Source organism: Thamnophis sirtalis, unplaced genomic scaffold (assembly GCF_051295495.1).
Source record: "Thamnophis sirtalis isolate CommonGarterSnake01/CBP01778 unplaced genomic scaffold, rThaSir2_p1.2 scaffold_11, whole genome shotgun sequence".
Lineage (NCBI taxonomy): Eukaryota > Metazoa > Chordata > Lepidosauria > Squamata > Natricidae > Thamnophis > Thamnophis sirtalis.
Window position 1 is genome coordinate 25,124,831 of NW_028261391.1, and position 24,310 is coordinate 25,149,140.

Here is a 24,310-nt window from a genome sequence, read left to right on the forward strand (position 1 = left end):
ATCACCAGGACCGGATGGATTACACCCCAGGGTTCTGAAAGAACTGGCAGACAAGATCTCAGAACCACTGAACTATATCTTTCAGAGATCCTGGAGTACCGGGGAACTACCGGAGGATTGGAAAAGAGCTGATGTGGTTCCCATCTTCAAAAAAGGGGAAAAAACAGATACAGGAAACTACAGACCTATCAGCCTGACCTCAATACCAGGAAAGATTCTGGAAAAGATAATCAAGCAACGAATTAGCGAACACCTAGAAGCAAACAAAGTAATAGCCAAAAGCCAACATGGATTTGTCAAAAACCGATCATGCCAGACTAATCTTATTGCATTGTTTGATAATGTGACAAAATTAGTGGACCAGAGGAATGCCATTGATATAGTTTACTTGGACTTCAGTAAGGCATTTGATAAGGTAGACCATTACCTACCACTAGACAAAGTAGAAGATTGTGGGTTAGACAGCATCATCACCAGATGGATTCATAACTGACTGACCAACCGCACTCAATCTGTAGTCTGCAATGGAACTGCATCTTCATGGAGGGAAGTATGTAGTGGAGTACCCCAAGGCTCTGTTTTGGGCCCAGTACTCTTCAATATCTCCATCAATGATTTGGATGAGGGAATAAATGGGGAACTCATCAAATTTGCAGATGACACCAAGCTGACACCAAGCAAACACTCCAGAAGATAGGCTAAAGATACAGAAGGATCTTGACAAACTTCAACATTGGGCACTATCTAATAAAATGAAATTCAATGGTGAAAAGAGTAAGGTTATACATTTAGGCAACAAAAAAAATGCACAGGTACAGTATAGGTGGTACCTTGCTCAACAGTAGTAACTGTGAGAGGGATCTTGGAGTCCTAGTGGACAACCATTTAAATATGAGCCAGCAGTAGCTGGCAGCAGCTGCCAAAAAAGCCAACACAGTTCTAGGCTGCATAAACAGAGGGATAGAATCAATATCATATGAAGTGTTAATACCACTTTATAATGCCTTGGTAAGGCCATACTTGGAATACTGCATTCAGTTTTGGTCACCACGATGTAGAAAAGATGTGGAGATTCTAGAAGAGTGCAGAGAAAAGCAACAAAGATGATTAGGGGACAGAAGACTAAAACATATGAAGAACTGGGTTGCAGGAACTGAGTATGTCTAGTTTAATAGAAAGAAGGACTAGGGGAGACATGATAGCAGTGTTCTAATATCTCAGAGGTTGCCACAAAGAAGAGGGAGTCAAACTATTTTCCAAGGCACTTGAGGGTAGAACAAGAAGCAATGGGTGGAAACTAATCAATGAGAGAAGCCACTTAGAACTGAGGAGAAATTTCCTGACAGTTAGAACAATTAATCAGTGGAACAGCTTGCCCCCAGAGGTTGTGAATGCTCTAACACTGGAAGTCTTTAAGAAGATGTTGGATAGCCATCTGTCTGAAATGGTATAGGGTTTCCTGCCTAGGCAGGGGGTTGGACTAGAAGACCTCCAAGTTCCCTTCCAACTCTGCTATTGTATTGTATTGTATTGTTTTTTATTATTTGTAAATTTCTCTGGAAACACATCAAGCTGAAGAATAAAAATGGGATTCTGTGAGTAAAAAACAATAAAATTACAGGAATACCTGTATAAATAAAATGCAAACATATGTACTTTGGACTTTCTATGTTGCATTCTTAAGCTCTTTTCTGGCAATCCTTATGCTACCTTGGCTATAAGATGTTTTAAGAAAATCATGTCCAGACAATGCACATATATACAAAATATATCTAACAAAAGTACCACATATTTCCATGGTACATCACAGTATGAAGTGTTTAATATTTCACTCATTTCCTAGGCATTCTATCAGTGGTGGGATTCAAATTTTTTTACTACTGGTTCTGTGACTTGGTGGCCATGGCATGGCCTGGTGGGTGTGGCTTGGTGGGTGTGGCAGGGGAATGATACTGTAAAATCTCCATTCCTACCCCATTCCAGGAGAAATATACAGTAAAGCCCCATTTCCACTCCACTCCAGGGGAAGGTTACTGCAAAATTCCCATTTCTTTCCAATCACCTGAGACTTGGGAGGCAGAAAATAGATGGGGGCAGGGCCAATAAGAGGTCATATTTAGCAGTTCTCTGAACTACTCAAAATTTCCGCTATTGGTTCTTCAGAATTGGTCAGAACCTGCTGAATACCACCTCTGCATTCTAAACAATGTCAAAAGGGAAAACAGCAAACTATAAAATATTCCTGCTAAAATGCCTAATAATGTCATTCTAGCCTTCCTTGTTGTAAGTTCTGTACTTTATTTTGCATCTCTTGTTTTATTTTCATATAGAGTACTGTATCCCTTTTCAATAAAGGGTTACAGTTAGGGTTAACCCTAACCCTAACCCTAACCTTACCCTAACCTTAAAACGAACCTTACCCCTAACACTTTAATAACTTTCTTTTTATACTTTGCCTAGTTTCTTGTCATTCTGTATAATGGCTATATGTTATATACAATGCCTAGGGAAAGCATATTAAAATAGCATAGACATTTCATACTTCGGATAAAAAGTCACACATTCTATAGATTTCCTAGGCATTCTACAGAATGCCAGCTTTTCACACATTGCCAGTAACAGATACATATGGATATTAAAATTTTAACATCTCAGTATATTTTTTCATTTTAGCGGTGGCATGACAGCCTTGGCCGTAATTTGAATAGGATCTGAATATTTATATTGGTAGAATTACTGTTTTAAAACAGAGCTTCATAATCTATTCCATTTCAGGTGACATACTTCTTTTTCTAAAGAAAACACTTAGATAGATATGTAACTTTAAAAATTATTGTAAGTTATATACTTATTAATTTAAATGCTAGTGTTGAGCTTTAATCCCTTAGTTATTTAAAACATTTTAGTAATCTTTTGAAAGACAAAGGTGTGTTGGCATCTTTGTCAGACCGATGATTTCATAGTCAGACCAATCAAATAGGAACTTGGCCCTAAAGCTATAATCTGGCAGCAAACTAAGTGCTTGAGGTTAAATTAAATTATTTATCCAACCCTTCTCTTGTAATACAACCCCCCACTTACAATTCCCTAAGATGGACAAAGACTATATAGAACATCTGATCTTAGTTTTTTCTAGTTTAGGCAGGGGACCAATTAGATAGCTTGCCTTTCAGAGAATTAGGTAGAAAGAAATCAAATAAGCAAACAGAGACAAGGTGAAAGCAATATTTTAATTAATTATAATGTTAGTTAATTTACCTATTTTCCACAATTTTTATGGTAATATGGTTACTTTCTATGTATGTGATATTCCTGCTTTCTATCACAATACAATGCAACTGCTTGACAATTGTTGAAGGCTCTATCCAAGGCTTTGAGAGAGGTTATATACAGTATAAAACCTTGGGATTGTATATACTGATTTAAGCAATTCCTACCTCCTATTTGGAAAGGATGCAGATGCTAAATCAAAACAGATGGGATAAATATTTCTTTTGACTTCAGTGGAAAGCTTCATCTACAACTGGTGCAGACAGCAAATTCTTTACTTCAAGAGAAATAAAACTGTTACTACATGCCTAACTCTATTGTCTTGAGCAGGTCCCGTTCCTTGATTGGTTCTGTGCACCTGTGATCCTTTGAGATCATCCCTGGTTGAAACCTGAGCCAGTTTATCTCCAGTTTATCTGTGGTGCATTTGAAGCCACTGCAAAGCTAGTTTACTTCTGAGGTGCTGCACATTTTGAAGCATGTAATCATACTGTTTTATTTATGGAAAAAAATCTCACTGACTATCTTCTGGGCTGCAACCATTTAAAGCAGATCTTTCAGAAGGAAATGTGGCCGGATGACCTTTCAGTTGCTTCTCCAATTTTGGGATTATTTTTTGCAGGCAATCAGACCAATCTACCTCCCCCCAAACTTCAAACAAACTGCAATTAATTTATTTTAGTTTTGGTTAATGTGGAAAGGGTTGAATGTTTTTATACTTATAGTAGAATTTTAGGGTAAAGCAATGTTTTCTGCTTATTTAAAGAATTTTCTGTTGGCAGAAATTAAGATGACTATAGATTGTATTCAACTATTTCAGCAATTATAGCATTATGGAAGGAATCTCACGGGGGACTTAGGAACAATAAATCATATTTTGCCCTGTACCATATAAACCATATGCATTTTTTTACTTTATGCAGGTGTCCAGTCTGCAGGTTGAGAGTCCAAAGTATGAAGGAGATACTTTGTATACAAACCTCAATGCCAATTTACCTACTTTTTTCTAAAAGCTTCTGCTTTTTTTATGAACTTTGGTGCTGGAGGAAAGTCCTGAGAATAACATGGACATCTAAGAAAGCAAACAAATTCTTCAGAAAACAATAAATCTGGGATTCTCATTTGAGACACAAAGAACAGGGTCAAATTATCCTACTTCAGACACATTATGTGAAAGCTACCTAGCTTTCTGGAGAAGGCTCTGATTTTGAGAAATGTGGCAGGAAACAGAAGAGGATGACCAGGAACAGGGTGGATAGATTCAGTTACAATGATGATGAGTGCACCATTGGAAGATCTGAATGACCAAGGCTAAGCAAAAAATGTCATGGAGTAAATATACAGTATCTATTGGCAATAACTCAAAGGCACATCAACAAACCTTTAAACTTTATAATTGTTTGGCTGAATTGAGTTCATAATGTAGTATAATTAAATATTCTGTTATACACCTGTTCAGAGTGGTTGGAATTAAGGCTGCCAGATTTGAGCAGCAAAATCCATTACATGGCAGATGTAGATGAGATACAGAAAACTTCAGTTCTTTGTTGTCCTCTGCTAATTGTAAAGTGTGGCAGCCCAGATCTGGTAGTCCAAATGGAAACAGCTGTGTTTAGGAAACAAATCAAGAAATAAATAGGGGTTAATTTCTCTCAAAATGCTAAAATACAGTATCTTATGCAGAGTGTAGTTATTCTTCCCACTTAACTAAAAATATATTGGATTTATGATGTATACAAAAGTAAAATTACCACCATGTTTTGTTCTCAAGTCTTTATCTGATCAGTTTATTATTGCAGGCTTCATTGGGAAAAAAACTATTTCTTTTTTTTTTTAAAGTCAATTGAGCCGTTAAACTTCTGTTTCATCTAAAGTTTGCTCAATCCTTAACTCACTGGCTTCAGGGCACATATTGACACATTTCTTTGCATTTACTTGTAACTGGTGCATCAATATGAGATTCTTTGCATAATCTAAGCCACTTAGAGCTTCAGCATTTCTCCTCACTGGGAAAGGATGGAACCTGTTTTAGATCATTTAAAAAGAGTTAAGTGATAGCAGCACCAAGGATCACCACTTTTATATGCTGTGTTTCTAGCTGGCTTTGATCAGGCGAGATGTGCATGCTATAAAACCATTCACAGATCCGGCATAATAAAGCCACTGAAGGTGTGACTCTCCTATCGACAAACAAAACAGCAAAATCTTAAGTTGCAACAGAGGGACATGATGATACATTTCAACGGAAAAGAAATCAAAGTCCAGTAACACAATGAGTACGAATCATACTCCAAAGAGAGAACCGGTTAGCAATAATGTTGGTATGCAAAGGTCTGAATGTCTTTTATTTTAATTTGCCTTCTGTAACAATGGGCATGACCTTCACTTTCTGCTCTGTGATATGCATATTTTACCATGTGAAAATAAATATATTTTTTAAAACAAATGGAAATTGAATCCAGTTGTTCTCTTTTATAACTACACAGTTATTCAGAATTAAAGTTGGAAAGAACAAATACCTCTATGAAGGGTGGCCCTTTGGGCACTCCTGTTTGTGTAGCTTTCAGGCCACTGAAATGTACTGATCTTTCTTTCTCTATGAATCTTATTTCACAGCCATTTCTGTTAGCTTCCACATTCTTTATCCACAGATTTCAAAGTAACGCTGCATTATTCAAGAGCAGGGATGCAAAACCTGATATCAAGGCTCCACCCCTTGAAGACTGTAGGAACAGTTTTCACTGTTTTTGTTTTCCCCAGACGTTTCCACCAAATTCAGATTTTAATGTAAAAGAAGGAATGGAGTCATTTAAATTATTTATTTGGTGGAGATAATGAACCTCTTTATTGGAAGTTCCTGAAGTGTCTATAATCATGGTGAATGAAAAAATAATGTGATATTTTTCTCTCCCTTTTGAGGTAGGAAAAATAAAATAATACAAGTTTTAAGTTTTAACACTGTCTAAAGAACAGCAACAAAGAAATCCCACACATTTTCCAGCAAACCTCTTATTCCATTTTTGTGAACCTACCCATCACCCTACTTACTCTGGGCAAAGTGACCCCCTTGCAAAAATGTTGGTTTCCATCCAGCCAAATGTTGCCTATTTGTAGTGGCATGTGGGAATGACTGTGGGATACAGAGGGAAGAACCAAAACTAGCGAAACTATCAGATACGAGCATCTTGGACCACAGCAGGAATGTGGGGGTAGTTAATGTCTTAGAAGGGCCTCTCCCTATTTTCTTGGTTCATGTAAAGATAATGAGGGAGAAATGTATTGTCAGGATTTCAACATTCTGTTATTGTAACATTACAGTAAGTAGGATTGGTTCATCTGGGTGTGCTTCCTGCCTGGACTATCTCGCAAGGCTGACATTGTTTGTTCTAAAGTGCCTTAAGGGAAAATGGTAAACACTGGAAGAGGAAGGTATTACTACTGAATTAGATCATAGATGCACAAATGAATGGGCTAATATAATGCATAAGTAACACTCTTTGATTTTAGTGTTGGTTTTATGGGAACAATTCTAGGTCTGATGGAATATTCAACAAATAGATGTAGCTATCCACATGCATTTCTGAAAACTATTTCCTGCTATCTCTCTCTCTCTCTCTCTCTCTCTGTGTGTGTATGTATGTATGTATGTATGTATGTATGTATGTATGTATGTATGTATATGTTTTTGTAGATTTTCACGGGTGTAGGTATGCTGGTCTTCGCCGAAGGATGGATGAATGAATGAATGAATGAATGTATGTATGTATGTATGTATGTATGTATGTATGTATGTATGTATGTATGTATATTGCATAAGATAATGTGAGCAGTTTTAAGGATGCTACTGTAGTTGTTGGAGTTGCTAAAGAAGCAGGATAGAAAAACTACCTTTCAATTTTATTTATTACATTTATATGCCATCCATATCACTTCAAGAATGACTTTTTTTTCACTTCCCAATCAAATTTTTCATGTTAGAAAAGACTCCTTAGAATATTGTGGATAAGCAAGAAAATGAACAAATTGATGATCCAATAAACAAGAGTTCTTACTTGATGCACAAAATAAGCAGGTTCAAATTATATTTCAGAAAAATTATGTGAAAACCTATTTTTCCTGAGTCTATAATGCTGCAAAAGCTAAAAAGAAAGAGAAGATGAACAGGAACATCGTGATTGGATTTGGTTACAAAGGTGATGAGTATAGCATTAGAAGACTTTGGAAATAGATCCTCCTGGAGAAAAATCTATCTTTATGGTCACTCAGCATTAATACATTGATTTCATATAATCAGTCAGCAGCAGTTGATATTTTGTTTTGAATTTTATCATAATTCATGAGCCCTGAAGACTCTAAGTAAGTCCCATTTTTATTTTCAGTGTGTGAGTATCTCGTGTAAGCAGCAGATATTTACTTTAAGGATGAGTTTCCTAGAAGCATGGTTGATGGACAGATTGGCTAGGTGAGTATGATAAATGATGAAGGTCGGCATGCACTGGAAGGAGTGAGTTGCTCATAATTTTTCTATATTTTCTCACATCTTTCCTTTGTAAAGCTGATGGTGCTTAAGAACAGAAAGCCAACAAGTCAAAGTGGTTTGAGAGCATAACTGGATAGTATCAGTTTGGAAATGACACTTCTAGGATATTGATTCTTGGCAAGCTCCAAAGTGTTGGTTCCCAATTAATATTCTGTGTTGTGAAAACATCACATTTCTGTTTAAATATTAAGTTAATGGATAAATGTAACTGGACAGTTACCAGGACCAACCTTCTATAATGAGGCTATTTGGACCAAACCCTTGTTTACTTTGGGATTCTAAATTTAACTACACTTGCCTTATGATTACCTAGGCTTGTTGGAACAGAGGCTGTAAAAAATTGCTTACCACTTCCTCTCAGTAATTGGTTTCACTGTTGAACTGATCTTACCGTTAGGAAATTGCTCCCTCTTCCCCTCTTCCCCTATCCCCCAGCATTCATTCTTCAGAAACTGACAGATGAATATCTTCCAACACTCTACTTATTGTTTCTTGATTCCATTTGCCAATTGAGGCTTAGCTTGTTCTTTCTTTGGTCCAGGGAAGTAGGAACTTCTGTGCTGTCAACCACAACTCCCAACATCCATAACTATTTATAATATTGGCTGGAAGTGTTGGGAATTATAATTCAGCAACATCTGGAAGACTTCAGGTTCTACTCCATTCTTGGCTATATTGCTGGCAGGGGTGGGTGTGGAGAGTTCTTGCTTTACATGATATGGAAGAGAAATATCAGGCGCCAATTTTTATTTCTGACATCTATTGTTTTTATGATAGGAAAGTGGGAGTGAGGCTCTGATAGTATTTTGCACTGTGGTGTGCTGTGTTCTATTCAAGACATTGGCTAGTTCGACCTATTCAATTTCATGTGTTTTGTTTTCTCACTTCTAGCAATCACTATGCTGTGCTTGTAACTGACACACTACACAAATTTTAGTTGATTTTTCTAAATATTTCTGCCATTCTTCCGCTTTTGTGTAACATATCCTTTTTTAGAATGTTAGTGCTATTTATATAGGTGTGTGTGATTCCTTTCTATTACATTACTTTCCACTCAAACCCACTGATGAAGTCAGACAAAACAGGTCTGATGAGAGAGAGAGAGGGGGGGGGACGTCAATCTCCCTTAGGATTAGGGTTAGAAGATACTATATGATTTCCATAAACTTAAATTGGTTTACAGCTGCAATCTTACCATCTCACATTTGTAATCTCTCAATGCATGAATCTCCACATTTCTGGAGGTCATTAATGGATAAGAAAAATAGCTTCCATTATATGTAGATGTTCATTAATTACAAAGAGAAATGGATTAAGATTTATGGTGAAGATATTGCAAACGTGTTTGTGAAAGTTTGCAAAGATGCTTAATGGTGTCCTTCCCAACCTGGGGGGATTACTCAAAATTGGATAAAAGTGTTTTTTCCCCTTTGGATACAACACAGAAACTCTTTACACATTCATAACTGGAAAATTTAAAGAAGGACTTTCTGATAAGCGGTTTTGTACACCGAAGAAAAGGTTTCTGAAGCACTGACTTTAATGGCTGTCCAGATTTTTGCAGCATTTTATTTTTGACAGAACTGGCTCACAAAGGTTTTGGCTGTGCTGAACAAGATTGCAGCTTGCCCCCGTATGACATAGTATGAAAGGATAACAAATAACTGAACATGGTGAATTGTCACATTCTTGACATTTTTATACACACTGCTTGCAAAGAAAGAGCCTGAATGACAAGAACCAAGTTGCAAGTGTCTGCTATTCATTATTGCCTTACACCTGTAGTGGGCATGATGAACAAAGTGTGTACAATTGAAAGCAACCATGAATATAGTTAGCGACTTTGGACTTAATGCCTGAGGCAAAGAATGCACAAAGTGAAGTCAATGATAATACAGTTTCTCCGTCACTCCTGCCAGATAAGAATGTAATTTTGTTCAGTTGTGTTGAGCACATTTTATCTTTGTCATAAAATGGCCCATCTAGAACAAATCTGTGTCAATTTCAGGCACAAATTTATTTCCTAATAATTAGGAGATAAATAATTGGACATTAACATTTGACAATGACGAGAAGGTCACAGGTTACTGTTGTGACTCAGCAGAAGGTTGCTGTGAGTTGAGTCAGGATGCAAGATTTACAATGCAGCTGGGGCTCGTTAGTGTCATCTTCTGGTGATAAAAGGACGGATGGTGCCACGCCCTGGTTGCAGGAGTCAACGTTCATCATTCATCGGTCGTGGTTTGTTTCTGAGAGACACTTGGAGAAGTGATTTGCTTTGTAAGAGTTTTGTTTTGCATTCTGTTATCTTTTTGTCAGAGACATTATTTATGTTTATTTTTGGGCTCGCAGCAAGTCTGAACCAAGGACTGATAAAGTTCTTTCCTTTTAAGTTTGTCTGCCTGTCGTTTGTTAATGAGCGGAGAAGGGGGGTCAGAACAGATTACTAAAGGTTTTGGTAGAACATAAGTGAAATGGATCCGTTCCTCAGCTTGCTGTCTTACAGAAACGTTGGACTCCAGCTGCTATCAGGCTCAACTAACATCAGAGGAGAGTTTGATTCTGTATTAGTTACCTTCAGCGAAGCAGGACAATATATTGTTTCTAAACGTTCTTGCCGTTTTGCTTCTCCAAAGTCTTAGCAACTATTCCATTACTGAGAACAAGAACTGAAAATAGCATCCCAGCCCAAACTCTCATGGTTCCTGTGGTAACAAAGAATTCCTCATCCAAGGGTGTCTGCAAAAAAAGTCAGGATGACAGCCATGTTGTACATTAAAAGGTGAGGAACTTTGATCCTGTAGCCATAGCTACCATCTTGATTTTCCTGCAGCTACCCACCATAGTTTTCCAAATCATCTATCAATTAGAGGCTGAACTTTTGTTCCTCTGCTGTTCAGGCAGTGTCCTTTCTGGTCAAGTAGATGGAGCTTGTTTTCAACTAAGATGCTATTGGACTGCATCAACTTATCATACCAGATAGTCATTTGAAAGTTCTTGCTAAGCAGATATTTGGACTGTACTTGCTGCTCCTATTGTTGGAGCAGATACCTCCAACAGAGGTGAACCAATCTTCAATTTATCACCTTGCACTAGGTTTTTAAACTCTGGGGCAATGAAGGAGTGTAGGCCAAAAGTCATGCAGTTCATCTTCATCTGATACTGACTATACTTGATCTTCTTTATCTCTTTCTTCACCATTTCTGCTATTATTATAAGTTATTTCATTGCAATTTCCTTTTGTATTCTTATCCATCTCCTTTATCCAAGCTAAAATCTTGTGGTATTTTGGGGGTTTCCCCATAGCTGTACCCAGAATTGAAATGCTTCTCCTTTGTCAGGTGTTGTAGTTCTTCAGTTCATTGCAATTTGCCTATAGATGAATTGGTAGAAACATTACTAATTCCACTTCAATTTTTTTGCCCATCATTTGCAGTTTGAATGTCGTATCTGATCTGTTGATCTTTGTGGCTATAGCTGTTATTTGCTGATTTGTGAGTTTCAGAGCTTCTTCTTTTTTTTTAAAGGTTTTATTTCTTTTAAAAAACACAAATATTTCATCAGAGCTTCTTTGTATTCCTTGTTTCTAGATGATTTTTGTTGATCTGTATTCTTTGGTCTTCTTTTTCATCTTCTTTTATTTCATATATTCTAGCTTGTTTACATTTGATTTGACCTTAGATCTCTACAATGGCAGATTCTGTTGAGCGAAGTGGAATCCATTTTGATTTCATTCCTGTATCATTGATAGCAAATAATCAAGGAAAATCATTAGAGTGCAATTTAGTATTTTATATTTAATGTTATATTTTTTATTTATCTATACCAGGGGTAGTCAACCTTTTTATACCTACTGCCCACTTTCGTATCTCTGTTAGTAGTAAAATTTTCTAACCGCCCACCGGTTCCACAGTAATGGTGATTTATAAAGTAGGGAAGTAACTTTACTTTCTAAAATTTATAAAGAGTTACAGCAAACCCCTACCGCCCACCATGAAAGCTGGAATGCCCACTAGTGGGCGGTGGGGACCAGATTGACTACCACTGATCTATGCTAACAGTCTTAATCTCTTTTCTATCTAATATTCACTAATCATTTGTATTAGTTTTTTCTAACAATTTAGAACCCAAAGATGCTTTTTTCAACAAGCAACTGGACTTTCTGATTTTTCTTTGAAGACATTTCACTTCTCGACCAAGAAGCTTTGTCAGCCCTGACTGATTGATGGAGAATGGAGGGATTTATATTCCTTGCAGACAGCTGGTCATTTGCATTCTTTTAGATTAGATTCATACAGATGACCAGCTGTCTGCAAGGAATATATACTTCCGTTCCCCATCAGAGCTTCCCAATCAGAGCTGAAGAAGCTTCTTGGATGAGAAGCAAAACATCTTCAAAGAAAAATAAGAAAGTCCAGTTGCGCCTTGAAAAAGCACCTTTGGGACAACCATGACCTGGATGACTGAGAATCTCCATAGGCATTTAACACTTTAAAATTGGGCCTTACATCTTCAGATGTAATGTACAGAGAAAACAGTTGCCTTCTGTCTACCACATGAGGTCCCCAAAAGAATGCAATGCCAGTTACACTGAGCTGTCTGTATAAAATTAAACTGATACAGAGGAGCCACTGTTGCTGTTCTTCCAGTGTGAGAGAAAAGAGCAGCATGAAAGCAACATATAAAAATCTTCCTACTGAGTCTTACTTGTTAAGAAAGCAACCTAACATGCTCATCTGTATGATAAACCCATCCCTTTTTTCCTTTCTAATGCACACTGTATTTTAAGCAAGGAATATTTTGCCTCCTTTGAAAACAATCTTGTCACCAAGATTGAAGATTCCTGGTTGTTTGACAATTGTTCCAGAAAATAAAATATGAAATATATGTAGCTATTTTTATTTTAAATGCAGGGACTGATATCCTGGGAATAATTTAACTGAACATGAAACATTCTTAAGTGTACAGAATATTTTTATTTTTGAATCTGGAATTTATTCCAATAACCAAAGCCCAATTTATAAGCCCTGCTATTGATCTATACGGTTTTAGTTTGTTTATTTTCGATGAAATCATAATGTAGTTGGAATGGATGACTATTAAGTATGGCTATAATCAATACCAACCAAAAATGTCAAGTGCTCAACACAGCAAGCACATTCATCATTTTTCTAATATTGATAAATTTATAATTTTTCAGGTAAACAAAACCCAATTACCAATCCAGGGTGGGAACAAAAAAACATTTATTATACAGGGAATACATTACTTTGTTGCTTTGCTTCTCTGATCAATAAATTCCCATCCTCCACCTTTCCCTATTTTAATCAATAGATTTACAGCTTCCATCAAATACTATGTAGTGAAATAGACAGGACAATTCTTTCTTCTAGTATGTTTATGGAGATTCTCAGTCATCCAGGTCATGGTTGTCCCAAAGTGCTTTTGTATAAATCCTTCCATTCACCACCCTCCAATCACAGCTGAAGAAGCTTCTTGGATGAGAAACAATACATCTTCAAAGTAAAACCAGAAAGTCCAGTTGCCTCTTGAAAAAAACACCTTCTTTCTAGTATGTTTACTACATAGGTGGTATTCAGCAGGTTCTGACCAGTTCTAGAGGACCGATAGTGGAAATTTTGAGTAGTTCAGAGAACCGGTAAATACCATCTCTGACTGGCCCCGCCCCCATTTATTCTCTGCCTCTCGAGTCCCAGCTGATTGGGAGGAAATGGGGATTTTGCAGTAACTTTCCCCTGGAGTGGAGAAGGAATGAGGATTTTACAGAATCCTCCCCTTGTCATGCCACCAAGCCATGGCCACTGAGCTGTGCCATGCCCACCAAGCAACAGCCACAGAACCAGTAATTAACATTTTTGAATCACACCATTAGTTTACTAGCCCTACTATACACTATACAATGTTGATTGAATATTTTACTGGTCACTGCATCTCAACAACTACATGATCGAGCTGTAAAAGTATAGAAAGACAGAACCAAATTTATTAGGAAAAACTACTGTGTTTAAAGCCTTTCAACTTAAAATGAAGAGACACACTAAAGATACATACTCTCATTCATGGAGTAGACAATGTGAACAGACTAGTCACCTCTCCAGTCTTATAAAATAAACATTTGGACTCATCTACTAATCTAAAAATGAAGGGATTTAGAACCTACAGAAAAAAAATGAAATATGAACAGCACCACTTATGTAGCAGGTTGATCTGTTCAGTTGAATTTCTAATATCTAATCATAAAATAAAATATTGTCTCTCACAGGGAATCATATTACTTTTAATGGCATGCAGATCCCTTTTGTTTAAAAACAGCAATAAAACCACAACAAAATGAAAGCAGTACACTCCACAAGGGATTATTTTTAGCTAGATGCACTGCAAAACATGTCCATTCATGACTTTTCTTATTTATAACATGACTGACCCATATATGTGCCTCTTAAATTATGCTCTTGAAGAGTATAATTTAGGGAAAAATATATAGATGCAGAAACATTCCCAGAGCTTTGAGTTTTAACTTCTGTTATCTAGCCTTCATTAAGAACATTCTTAATGTGCATTTACAAAGGTATGGCTGAATGATTTAACTCCCAAACAACTGCATAGAATTGCATATTCAGAATTTTGTCTGTGGAAACTGAACTGTTATTCTGCCCCAAATGCTAAGTAATATTTCAAGAAGTTTTTAAAAAGTCAATATTATTCATGAACCATATCATTTATTCATTAGAATGCTTTTGTGTCTGCAGACTGCTCAATTTATATAGCACAGAGGTGGTTTTAAAAGATTGCATTCTTCCCAGGTGGTTTCTTAATTTCTAGGTTCCATTTTAGGCAACCTGTTCATGCCAATCTTCAAAAACAAAGTACATGTTGGAAAATAAATACCACAGACAAATTCCTTCAATTAACAACATGAAGACAATCATATTGTGGCAAGAGCTTTGAGAATAAGCCATAGTTTGAAGCTTACCTCAGCTACAATGATTTAATTCATAGCATTCTAGTCAAACAGTGGACCTTCCATATAAGAAGGAGTAAGTAAACCTACAGTATCTGTATTGATAGTTAAGCATCACTGATGGCTATGCTTTGGTTTGATCTTTTATCACGTTATTGTGTGGCATAGAAAAATGGCTTAAGAGCAGTTTATTTCTTCCTATCCTAAGGCGATACTGCAATTTTTTTAAAGAGGTTGTAAAATTCATGGCAAGTTGAGGTATAATTGGCTACTATCTTTAAAAGTTTATTGTCTTTAAATCATATCTATCAGTTGTACCAAATTAATATTATTCCTATTCTTTTATTGCAATTATTCCCATTAAAACTATTTACATCCTGTACTAATGATTGAAGTTTGTTTTCTTTATCTCCTCATTCTGACCATTAATAAATGGATAACAAAAACTATGACTTTATGAGCCATTGTTCCATTTCAAAATTGGAATTTTTTAACTATAAGTTGTGTGTGTATACACTGCATTTAATTATCATTTGTGTCTCCCTCCCTTTTTGTACTTGGTAAGTTTTGTTTTTCTTTTCTTTTTTTGTTTTATTAAAGCAATAATTACTTTAAAATCAGTCCATATAAGATACCAGAATTCAAAGATGATTAGTACTGACCTTTACATGTACATTAAACTTTATAACTTTTACTCTGTAAATGCTATGGACATCTCGATGAAAGAGCAAATTTGTATTGATCTGATTTATTTCTGAGCACCAACAATTTAAAAACAATTCATATTTTTAAAATATCAAGGACTGGGTGTTTTAGTCAGAAAGTTTAGAAATTTGTGTAAAGATTTTTATGAAGTCTATCATGGCCACATTGATTGAATTCGATGAATTCTAACAGTGTTTACTCTTTCTTGGATAATCAAGAAGGTTACTTTCCAGGCAAGGAAGAAGTTTTCCCAAAATTCAGTTGAACATAGCTTTATGCCTAACGGGGATTGAAGGCACATCCTCTTTTCGTTTGCATTGTTGTTAGTTTTTCTTCATTTTTATTACTTAAAAACAGTCAGAAGTAATTTACTTCTCATTTTCATTTCAACTGATAATCAAATGCAGCACATCTCAAATATGGTTGACTTACTTCTTCTTACTTCTTGGGAATATTTTATATATTATCGACATACTGTTGAACCTCTCTATAACTGCCCCAAGAGTTTGACAAAGCTGTTTTTTAGCATCAGTTCCTCCATTCCACACACCTCTTTATATTGACAAGAAACCTATTGATTTGATTTAGTATGTACTAAGCTGTTTTGTACTATGTTGCTCTAAGTAATGTGATTGCTGATACTGGAGCTAAAGTGATGCTGGAAAGGATATAAAGAGAGGTAATTGGAGATTATATGTCAAGATGAGGAATAGCAAAATAAACTCTATCCTATATTGGAGTTTAAGAGTTAGAATAGTATGGCTATCTGTCTTTCTCTTCCTCACTTGGGCGAAAGGAATTCTTCAAAAAAAAACAACAACAACCCTGTGACGGTTTATTAATTAAAAACAGTAGTTTTAAAAAAGGAAAGGTATGGTAGAAGGCATGAAGGCAACAGTCATAATAAATAAAGAATATATGCAACCCATGTTTGAATTGTTGGGTTCTTGGTGTTCTCTGAACTCAGTGGTTTTCTTGCAGATGTTTCCTTATTGCAGATCTTTTAAGAGAACTGACAATATTACCCAATCTGGTAATGAACGATGTGCAGGAAATCTACCAAGCTCAGAGAATACCAAGCATCCCCTGATACTTTCCCCATTAACCATCATGTTTCATGTACTAGATGACTTTTACTTATTTTAAAACATATATATGTGTGGAATAAGTCTTTCCAAGGAAAGCTTTGTAGGCATTACGCTTTGGTACAAGAAGTTTGAATCAGCCTAAAAAAAACAACCACATGAAATACCTGCTGCAAATATTTTCTGAGAATATCATTAATAGAACAGAATGAGTTATTTGTTGGATTGATTGCATATACTTTAAAATACCTGTACTCAGCTTTTAGGCTACAAATGGTCTTAAAGCAGTTACAATTTAAGTCTAATTAAAAGAAAAATATGAGGGCCAGCTTGGTGTTATTACATTTAAGGAACCTGGCTAGAAACCGGAAAATAATAAGATTTAATTCCACCTTAATCAGACAACTACCTGGGTGATCTTGGGCCAGTCACTCTTTCTCACTCCTGAGGAGGAAAGGGAAAACCACTTCTGAAAATCTTGCCAAGAAAACCACACACGCTTGTCCATATATTCGTTAGAGTCAAAACTGACTCAAAAGCACACAGAGAGAATACAAATATATGTTACTACTTGTACACTGTCAAGGTAAGAAGACAAAAGAAGTAGCAGATTTATGTACATTCGAATATGGGCAGAAAGAAAGATAGATGTATCTACAAAACTATATCATGAGAAGTCCTTTTATTATAATAGAGTAGAACTCTTAATATATCTGTTCATGTACATACACAACACCACAGTAAGGAAAACTACCAAAATAACTTCTGCGCTACCTATTTAATCTGCTGACGTGATAATTAGTGATATCTAGCCTTCTTTAAAATGGGGCATGGATAAATTGTCCTTCAGATATAGAGGAGTGTCCTCTGTAAAATGGGATATTGTATGTAGGTCTCCTACTGCTGGAAATGCTGGGAGTTACAAATAAGATTGAGAATGGCAAAACTATGATTGTGCTGAGGATCCAATGATCTTAAGAATATGCATGAATGGCTGTCTTGTCTCTGTGTGTATTTGGCTGGCATCCAACACATTCTTATATGGAATTGCTCTTTTTTATTTCAGAACAACTTCCTGTCACTGAAGTGCTAATAGACCACTCATCTATTTGAAAAATGTCGCAGTTTAGTTGCAGTCATTCATATTGATCAGCGACATAATCTTTAGTGTCCTACTCAGAGGTTTTCTATTAGCAAGCAATTGAAGTTGTGTTCCCTTGCACAGTTGTCTATGCTAGATGCTGTTGACCACAGTAAGATCCATTAAACAAATAGGATTTGTACCTGTAAAACTTATTTTATATTACTTATTACTTGCATTATCTAGGAGACTGTCTATTACAAGTGGCATCTACCATCCTTTGTATGCAAGCTCAGATAATATGTAGAAGACCTTCCAAATCACATATGGTTGAGTTTGAGGCTCTGGTGGGGGGGGGAAAGCACTTGTAACTGTCACCCCAGCCTTATGGAGCTCCTGCCCTAGAGTCATGTTGGGCCCTTCACTGCTAATCTTAAGGAAGGCAGTTAAGAAGATGCTTTTTCATGACTCCTTTGAAGCACCGGAAGCAATGTATTAAGGAAGACAATAGTACCCATCTTTGTGTTGAGCGATGGATGTAAAAGCTGGCATATAGATTTGCATGTTGGAGAAGGTTAGTGATCTGGCCAAGTAGAACCCAAAACAAAGGAGTGATTATCGTCAGAGTATTTGGCAGTAGTTGGTTTCTTGGCTGAGTTTGGAAGACAGGGCTGGGAGCATTTCAGGGCTGGTCTCAGGGTCAAGCTTCTTTTGAATCCGTGTGAAGCTCATTGTGTGTGTGAGAACAGCTTTCCTTTCATTCACTTGTTACAAATTTGGAGGAATTTTCAGTACACACTGTGCTGTACTGAGTGAGAGAAAAACCCTGTACCACATTATGCTCAGTCTAATATGCTCGGTGAAGACACATCTTCATTTAAGTAGCCATTTACCATGTTAACGCTGCATGTTTTCCAGTTATTTTTCTCCCTTCTTTTCTTCTTTCTTACTTCTTAATTTTAAATGCTAATGCAATATACAAACAATTTTCTTTTCATTCCTAGGTCAAGTTGCAAAGCAAAGAATGAATGAGATGCAGATATCCAGACTCTTATGTCACTAGTTTTACTGACAGTGAGAATTATTGTAGAGAGAAGTGGGTGGATGAAGCACTATAGATGGTTTTGCGATTCACATCTTAATTGGGCTTTGAGGGAATTGGTTTTGACTCAGATTCTAGCAGTGGATCCCCATCAGTATTTTCAGGAATTTTTCATCCAAGGGGAATGATGCATGTCAGAACTCCTCAACAGGATTTGGAAATTTTAGAGCAATTACACCATCAACTAATTCAAAAGGAAGAAACAAAAGTAGAGCCAGCTTTGTCTAGAGGCCACAGGTTAGAAACCAGGAGACTGTGAGTTCTAGTCCCACTGTAGACATGAAAACCAGCTGAGTGACTGTGGACCAATCAGTCTGTCTCAGCCCAGCTCATCTCACAGAGTTGGTGCTGTGGGGAAAATAGGAGGAAGAAGGAATATTAGATATGTTTGCTGCCTTGAGTTGTTTATAAGATAACAAAGATGGGATTTAAAAAAAAAACCTAAAATAAATACCACAACCAGGTTTCTAACCCTCTTCTCTAGCAGAACCAAAAGTGTATTGTCTACTAATCCACTTTTTCACCCTACCACCTCTATAACTCATCCTCCTGCATGAGAAGCCAACAGTCCTGCTTCCCAGAGCCTAACCCATCCTTGATATTCTAGATTATCCTAGATTGATGAATACATCAGCCACTTGTGTTTAATGATTCCACATTTGCACCTTTAATTGGGACTAAAAAGAAAGGAAAACCCACACACCCCATTAAAATTTCACAAGCCTCAGTTTCTCAATTTCCTTAACTGAATAAATTCCAAAGCTCCATATACTGTAACTCTCTAAAAGAGCTGGTTGGGCTTTGAAATCCATAGTTCTTCTCCTCTGTATCTTCCTTTCTTCCTTTCTTCCTTTCTTCCTTTCTTCCTTTCTTCCTTTCTTCCTTTCTTCCTTTCTTCCTTTCTTCCTTTCTTCCTTTCTTCCTTTCTTCCTTTCTTCCTTTCTTCCTTTCTTCCTTTCTTCCTGCCTGCCTGCCTTCATTTCTTTCTTTCTAGCTTTCTTTCTTTCTTTCTTTCTTTCTTTCTTTCTTTCTTTCTTTCTTTCTTTCTTTCTAGCTTTCTTTCTTTCTTTCTAGCTTTCTTTCTTTCTTTCTAGCTTTCTAGCTTTCTTTCTTAATCTCTCTCTTTTTTATCTTTTCCTTTCTCTTTTCTTTTCTCTTTTCATGTATTTAATCATCCATTCATCATATTCCTGCACTGCCCATCTTGCCTAAATGACTCTTAAATGAAGAACTAATTAAAGAACTGCTTCCCTAATGGGGAGAATGATGTCATAAATTAGAAAATAGTAGAACTCTACTTGTATCACAAAGGTTACATTGCACCAAAAAGACCTTCTATCAATTAGCTGATTTATTGCCATTGAAGATCTATAGTAATAAGACCTGATAGTCATATGTCATTTTCCCATCATAGGCACCTATTCATCTTCTTTGCATACATTTCTGTCCCCTTACTTTAATAATACTGCTAAAAAGTCAATCCAGATATTTTATGAATGTTTCCACACCTGAAATTCAAGCTGAGTTCCTTATATCAGCCTATGTTAAAATAAATTGAGTAGAATAAAAATTATTCTCTCAGCTGTGCAAGTATATAAAAGAAAGTGGCATTGGTGATGGTAGAGGAGGAAGCTTCCCATCTGTTCTTTTTGGCGAGTATGTCAAGATAAGCAATGTGTTGTAATTGTTTATAATACACCCAAAATCATATTGGTACATGCAGTGGATATAATGACCTAAGACACATGCTGTATACCAACTTTCAAGAAACATTTTGTCTCTCAACTACTAACTAAAAGGTATAAAAGGAAAAATCATTGATAAGATGTGAAGAAAAATTTGCCACTTGAAGAGGCCTTCTAAGTCCAGACCAAGAAGCTGGTAACCTAGTTTACTCTTTCTTTTTCCATATTAAAAATATTATGTGAAAATTTCAATTAACCAAAGTAGTTTCAGTAGTTTTTTTTCCTTCTTCACCCCAACTTCTTATTTCAAAACCTTGTGAGTATTTTCTCACATAAGAATTTAAAAATTGCAAGAAAGCAAGCATTTTTATCAACTTAGTTACAGACATCATCTTCCTGCATACTTTATTGATGACAAAAAATAGTGGTCAAACCATAATGGTAACAGGGAGAAAAAAAAACTTGCCCTTTACTACAGATAGTTACCTCTAACGTGCTTCTTTCTCTGAGAATTGCACAATGCAACTTGCTTCTATTCTTGCACAGTTTGTGCTTCTTACTGCTTTTTCTCCTTTCTTCCAATACTATTTTTAATGCACCTTATAGCAGCTTCGAGCAAAAAATTCTTTCCAGAAGGCTGTCTGTTTTCTAACGTGTTTCATATGTATATGAATCAGGATTTGGTGATATTCAGCAATAAGAATAAATGATTCAGCATTGATCAGGTAAGCATGTCTAATTTCCTATGATTATTCAATGTATTTATAGATAAATACAGTCATCCATGACATACAACCAAAATTGAGCCCAATATTTCTGTTAAGTGAGTTTTGCCATTTTATGGCCTTTCCTGCCACAGTTAAGTAAATCACTGAAGTTGCTAAGTTAGTAACACAGTTGTTAAGTGAATCTGGCCTCCCCATTGACTTTGCTTGCTAGAAGGTCCCAAAAGATAATCACATGAACCTGGGACACTACAACCATCACAATGAATCAGTTGCCAAGTGTCTGAATTTTAATCACAAGTCCATGGGGGTGCTGCAATAATCATAAGTGTGAAAAATAATCATAAGTCACTTTTTTTCAGTGCCATTGTAACTTTGAACTAAATGAACTCTTGTAAGTTGAGTACCACCTGTATACATGGAGTGCTAGTTATGTTAGAGGTATGCTACTGAAGGAATGACCAGTATAAAATAAGTACATTGTAATAAGTAATAAGTATATTTCATATGGAAACAGTGAATGATGATTGGATTGGATTGAAATAGATGAAGATAAACAGAAAGTTCTGATAGGGTAGTATGGATTTTTTTCCCCTGTTTGTTATTTTTTATTCTTTTCCTGCACTTTGCAGGAAAAGAAATAGAGTGATGTGTAGATACACAGTATCTAGTCACAGATTAGAAAGGGGAGATGCCAATGATGGGTGATGAAGCATGCTGGATTTTAGATTTTCAGCATATTTAAGGCTTTTTATGCTGCATGAGGAGGTATAACAGCTTAGACTCAAATTATTCTCCAAAACATTCCTTATATCCATTTCCTATATTCTCAAACTGCTGCATAGAAGCCAAGAAATATTTTTGGTAAACGAAATTTAAAAGTAAAAATAGCCAAAGAATGAATGATGTATAAATAAAAGCTCTATCTAAAATTAATTTTGAGGTAGCATTCCACTTCTCAAAATGGGTTGGGGAAATAATTTAATGGCCATCCCTATTCACAATCCTTGAAGCACTAAAACAAACAATTGTTAGCTTCTGTTCAGTAGTGTCCTATTTTCCTTTTCCATGTCCTATTTGAGATGCAAAAGGAAAAGGTTAAAATTTGCCTCTTTTTGTTTGTTTGTTTGTTTGGAATGACCAGTTCACATATACCCCATGCTTTTTTGCATTTTTAAATTAGGCACGATGTATTTAATATGATGTGTACTTTTAATCCAGTAGTTTTCAAATAAAAGTGAAAAAATATAATTACAGATTCACATTATTGGCAGTTTGTGAATGTTTTCATTTCATTCGTCTGATCCAGTAGCCTATAAAAGGAAAAATATGTCTTTCAGTTTGGATCTGGTTAAAAAAAATGAATCAATCTTATTTGAACTGACATAACAAGAAAACAGTCAGATTAATAGTTAAAGAGTCATTTCTAAATCTGAACTAACATTTTACTCATAAAATGTTAAACTGTTCTGAAATTTGGACTCATATAATAGTGTATGTATGTATGTATGTTTGTATGTATGTATGTATGCATGCATGCATACATACATACATACACATATATATATACACACACACACACAGAGTGTATTGTCATATTTTTGATAGTGATAAGCAAACTGACAAACATTAATAATTTAATTGAATTACATAACATACATATATTTTCATATATGAAAATATCTGAAACAATTGTTAGGATATGTGATTTAGAGATTTTCTTGTTCCTTCTTTTGCCGTTTGCATGTAAAATAATTAAATATATATATTAAGAGCTTTAGTCAAGGATGCAAATTATTTCTTTTCTAAACTCAGGACTCCATATGAGGTTCTGAGCCTTACTTTCTTTTGCCATATTTTTGTTCCCCAAATATCACAATAGGCCCAAATCAACTCTCAAAATTTTTAAAATTCTGAAAATAGCATAAAAGTCCATCTGTTCCCATTCATCTGACTAAAACTAAATAACATCTGTTCCAGTGTTGAAAATGGCACAATATGAGTGAAAATAATAAACATATATAGATCCCTTCCTCTATATCCCTGATGTAGCATCTTTTGAAGCAAGAGAAGTCCATTCTAAAGGTCTTTCCTGTTACCAGATTCCTGGGGAGAAATGATCAACCTGTCACTTTTGTGCCAACGTGGCCCTCAAATTAAAGTTGCCTTCAGCTTCCCTTACAAGCAAGATATTTACACTTGACAAACCCATATGTCCCTTTTCTAACAGCTGGCTAGAAAAAGAGAAAAGTAGACAAGGTGTCATCAAAAGAAAAAAGAAAATTCCCAAGAAAGGACATTCAGAGAGAGACTGAGCCTTCCTGGCATTCCTGGAAATAGCCCAGTGATGGCATTCACTTTTTGTTACTACCGGTTCTGTGGGCATGGCTTGATGGGCATGGCTTGGTGGGCGTGGCAGGGGAAGGATACTGTAAAATCTTCATTTCATGCAGATCAGCTGGGAATCGGGAAGCAGAGAATAGATATGGATGGGCCCAGTCCAGAACTGGTCAGAACCTGCTGAATACCACCTCTGTGATAGCCACATTTACATCGTGTTTCAGCTCCACGTACCATTAGAAGGCATTCATTCCTCAGATTTCCTGCAAGGAAATTATATCTCAACAAGAAACATTTTGCCTACCATTGTGGTAAACTTTATTATCTGGTTCTCCCTTGTGATATCTCTGAGTGCTATTGTGTTTATTTATTTCCTAAAAATATCTGTGGATTGTCTTTTATACAGACATTATAGCTGGGTGGACCAAAATATTCAACCTAGTAGTTGACATAACCTATTTTTTGATTTTGATTTTTTGATTTTTTTGACATTTGTAGGCCGCCCTTTTCCCTGAGGGGACTCAGGGCGGCTCACATAAAATCAGGGAAGGGGAAATGCAGACAATAACAAAGACACATATAATAAAAACAGTAAACAACATGCATTCATCATTCGGGAGGGGCAACTATCTTCATCCCCAGGCCTGACGGGCTAGCCAGTTCTTCAAGGCTGTGCGGAAGGCCTGGACGGTGGGGAGGGCACGAATCTCCACGGGGAGTTCGTTCCAAAGGGTCGGGGCTACTACTGAGAAGCCCTCCTCCTTGTAGTTGCCAGCCGACACTGGCTGGCCGATG

At 36.2% G+C, this 24,310-nt stretch overlaps 1 protein-coding gene across 9 annotated transcripts in view; it reads right to left on the reverse strand.

Annotated features, from left to right (window-relative positions):
- Positions 1 to 11,358: 11,358 nt before the first annotated feature.
- Positions 11,359 to 24,310, reverse strand: part of P2RY1 (purinergic receptor P2Y1) — a 49,130-nt gene continuing 36,178 nt past the window's right edge. For 2 of the 9 annotated variants that reach the window (XM_087725353.1, XM_087725348.1), the window contains 2 exons: positions 22,431 to 22,488; positions 11,359 to 11,546 (listed from right to left, as the gene is read on the reverse strand). In XM_087725353.1, the coding sequence (XP_087581479.1) occupies positions 22,463 to 22,488 (26 nt within the window). In that variant the 3' untranslated portion in view covers positions 11,359 to 11,546; positions 22,431 to 22,462. Of the gene's footprint in view, positions 11,547 to 17,247; positions 19,114 to 22,430; positions 22,489 to 22,899; positions 23,282 to 24,310 lie in introns of those variants that run through there. The other 7 variants (XM_087725352.1, XM_087725347.1, XM_087725351.1 and 4 more) reach the window with 4 other exon arrangements.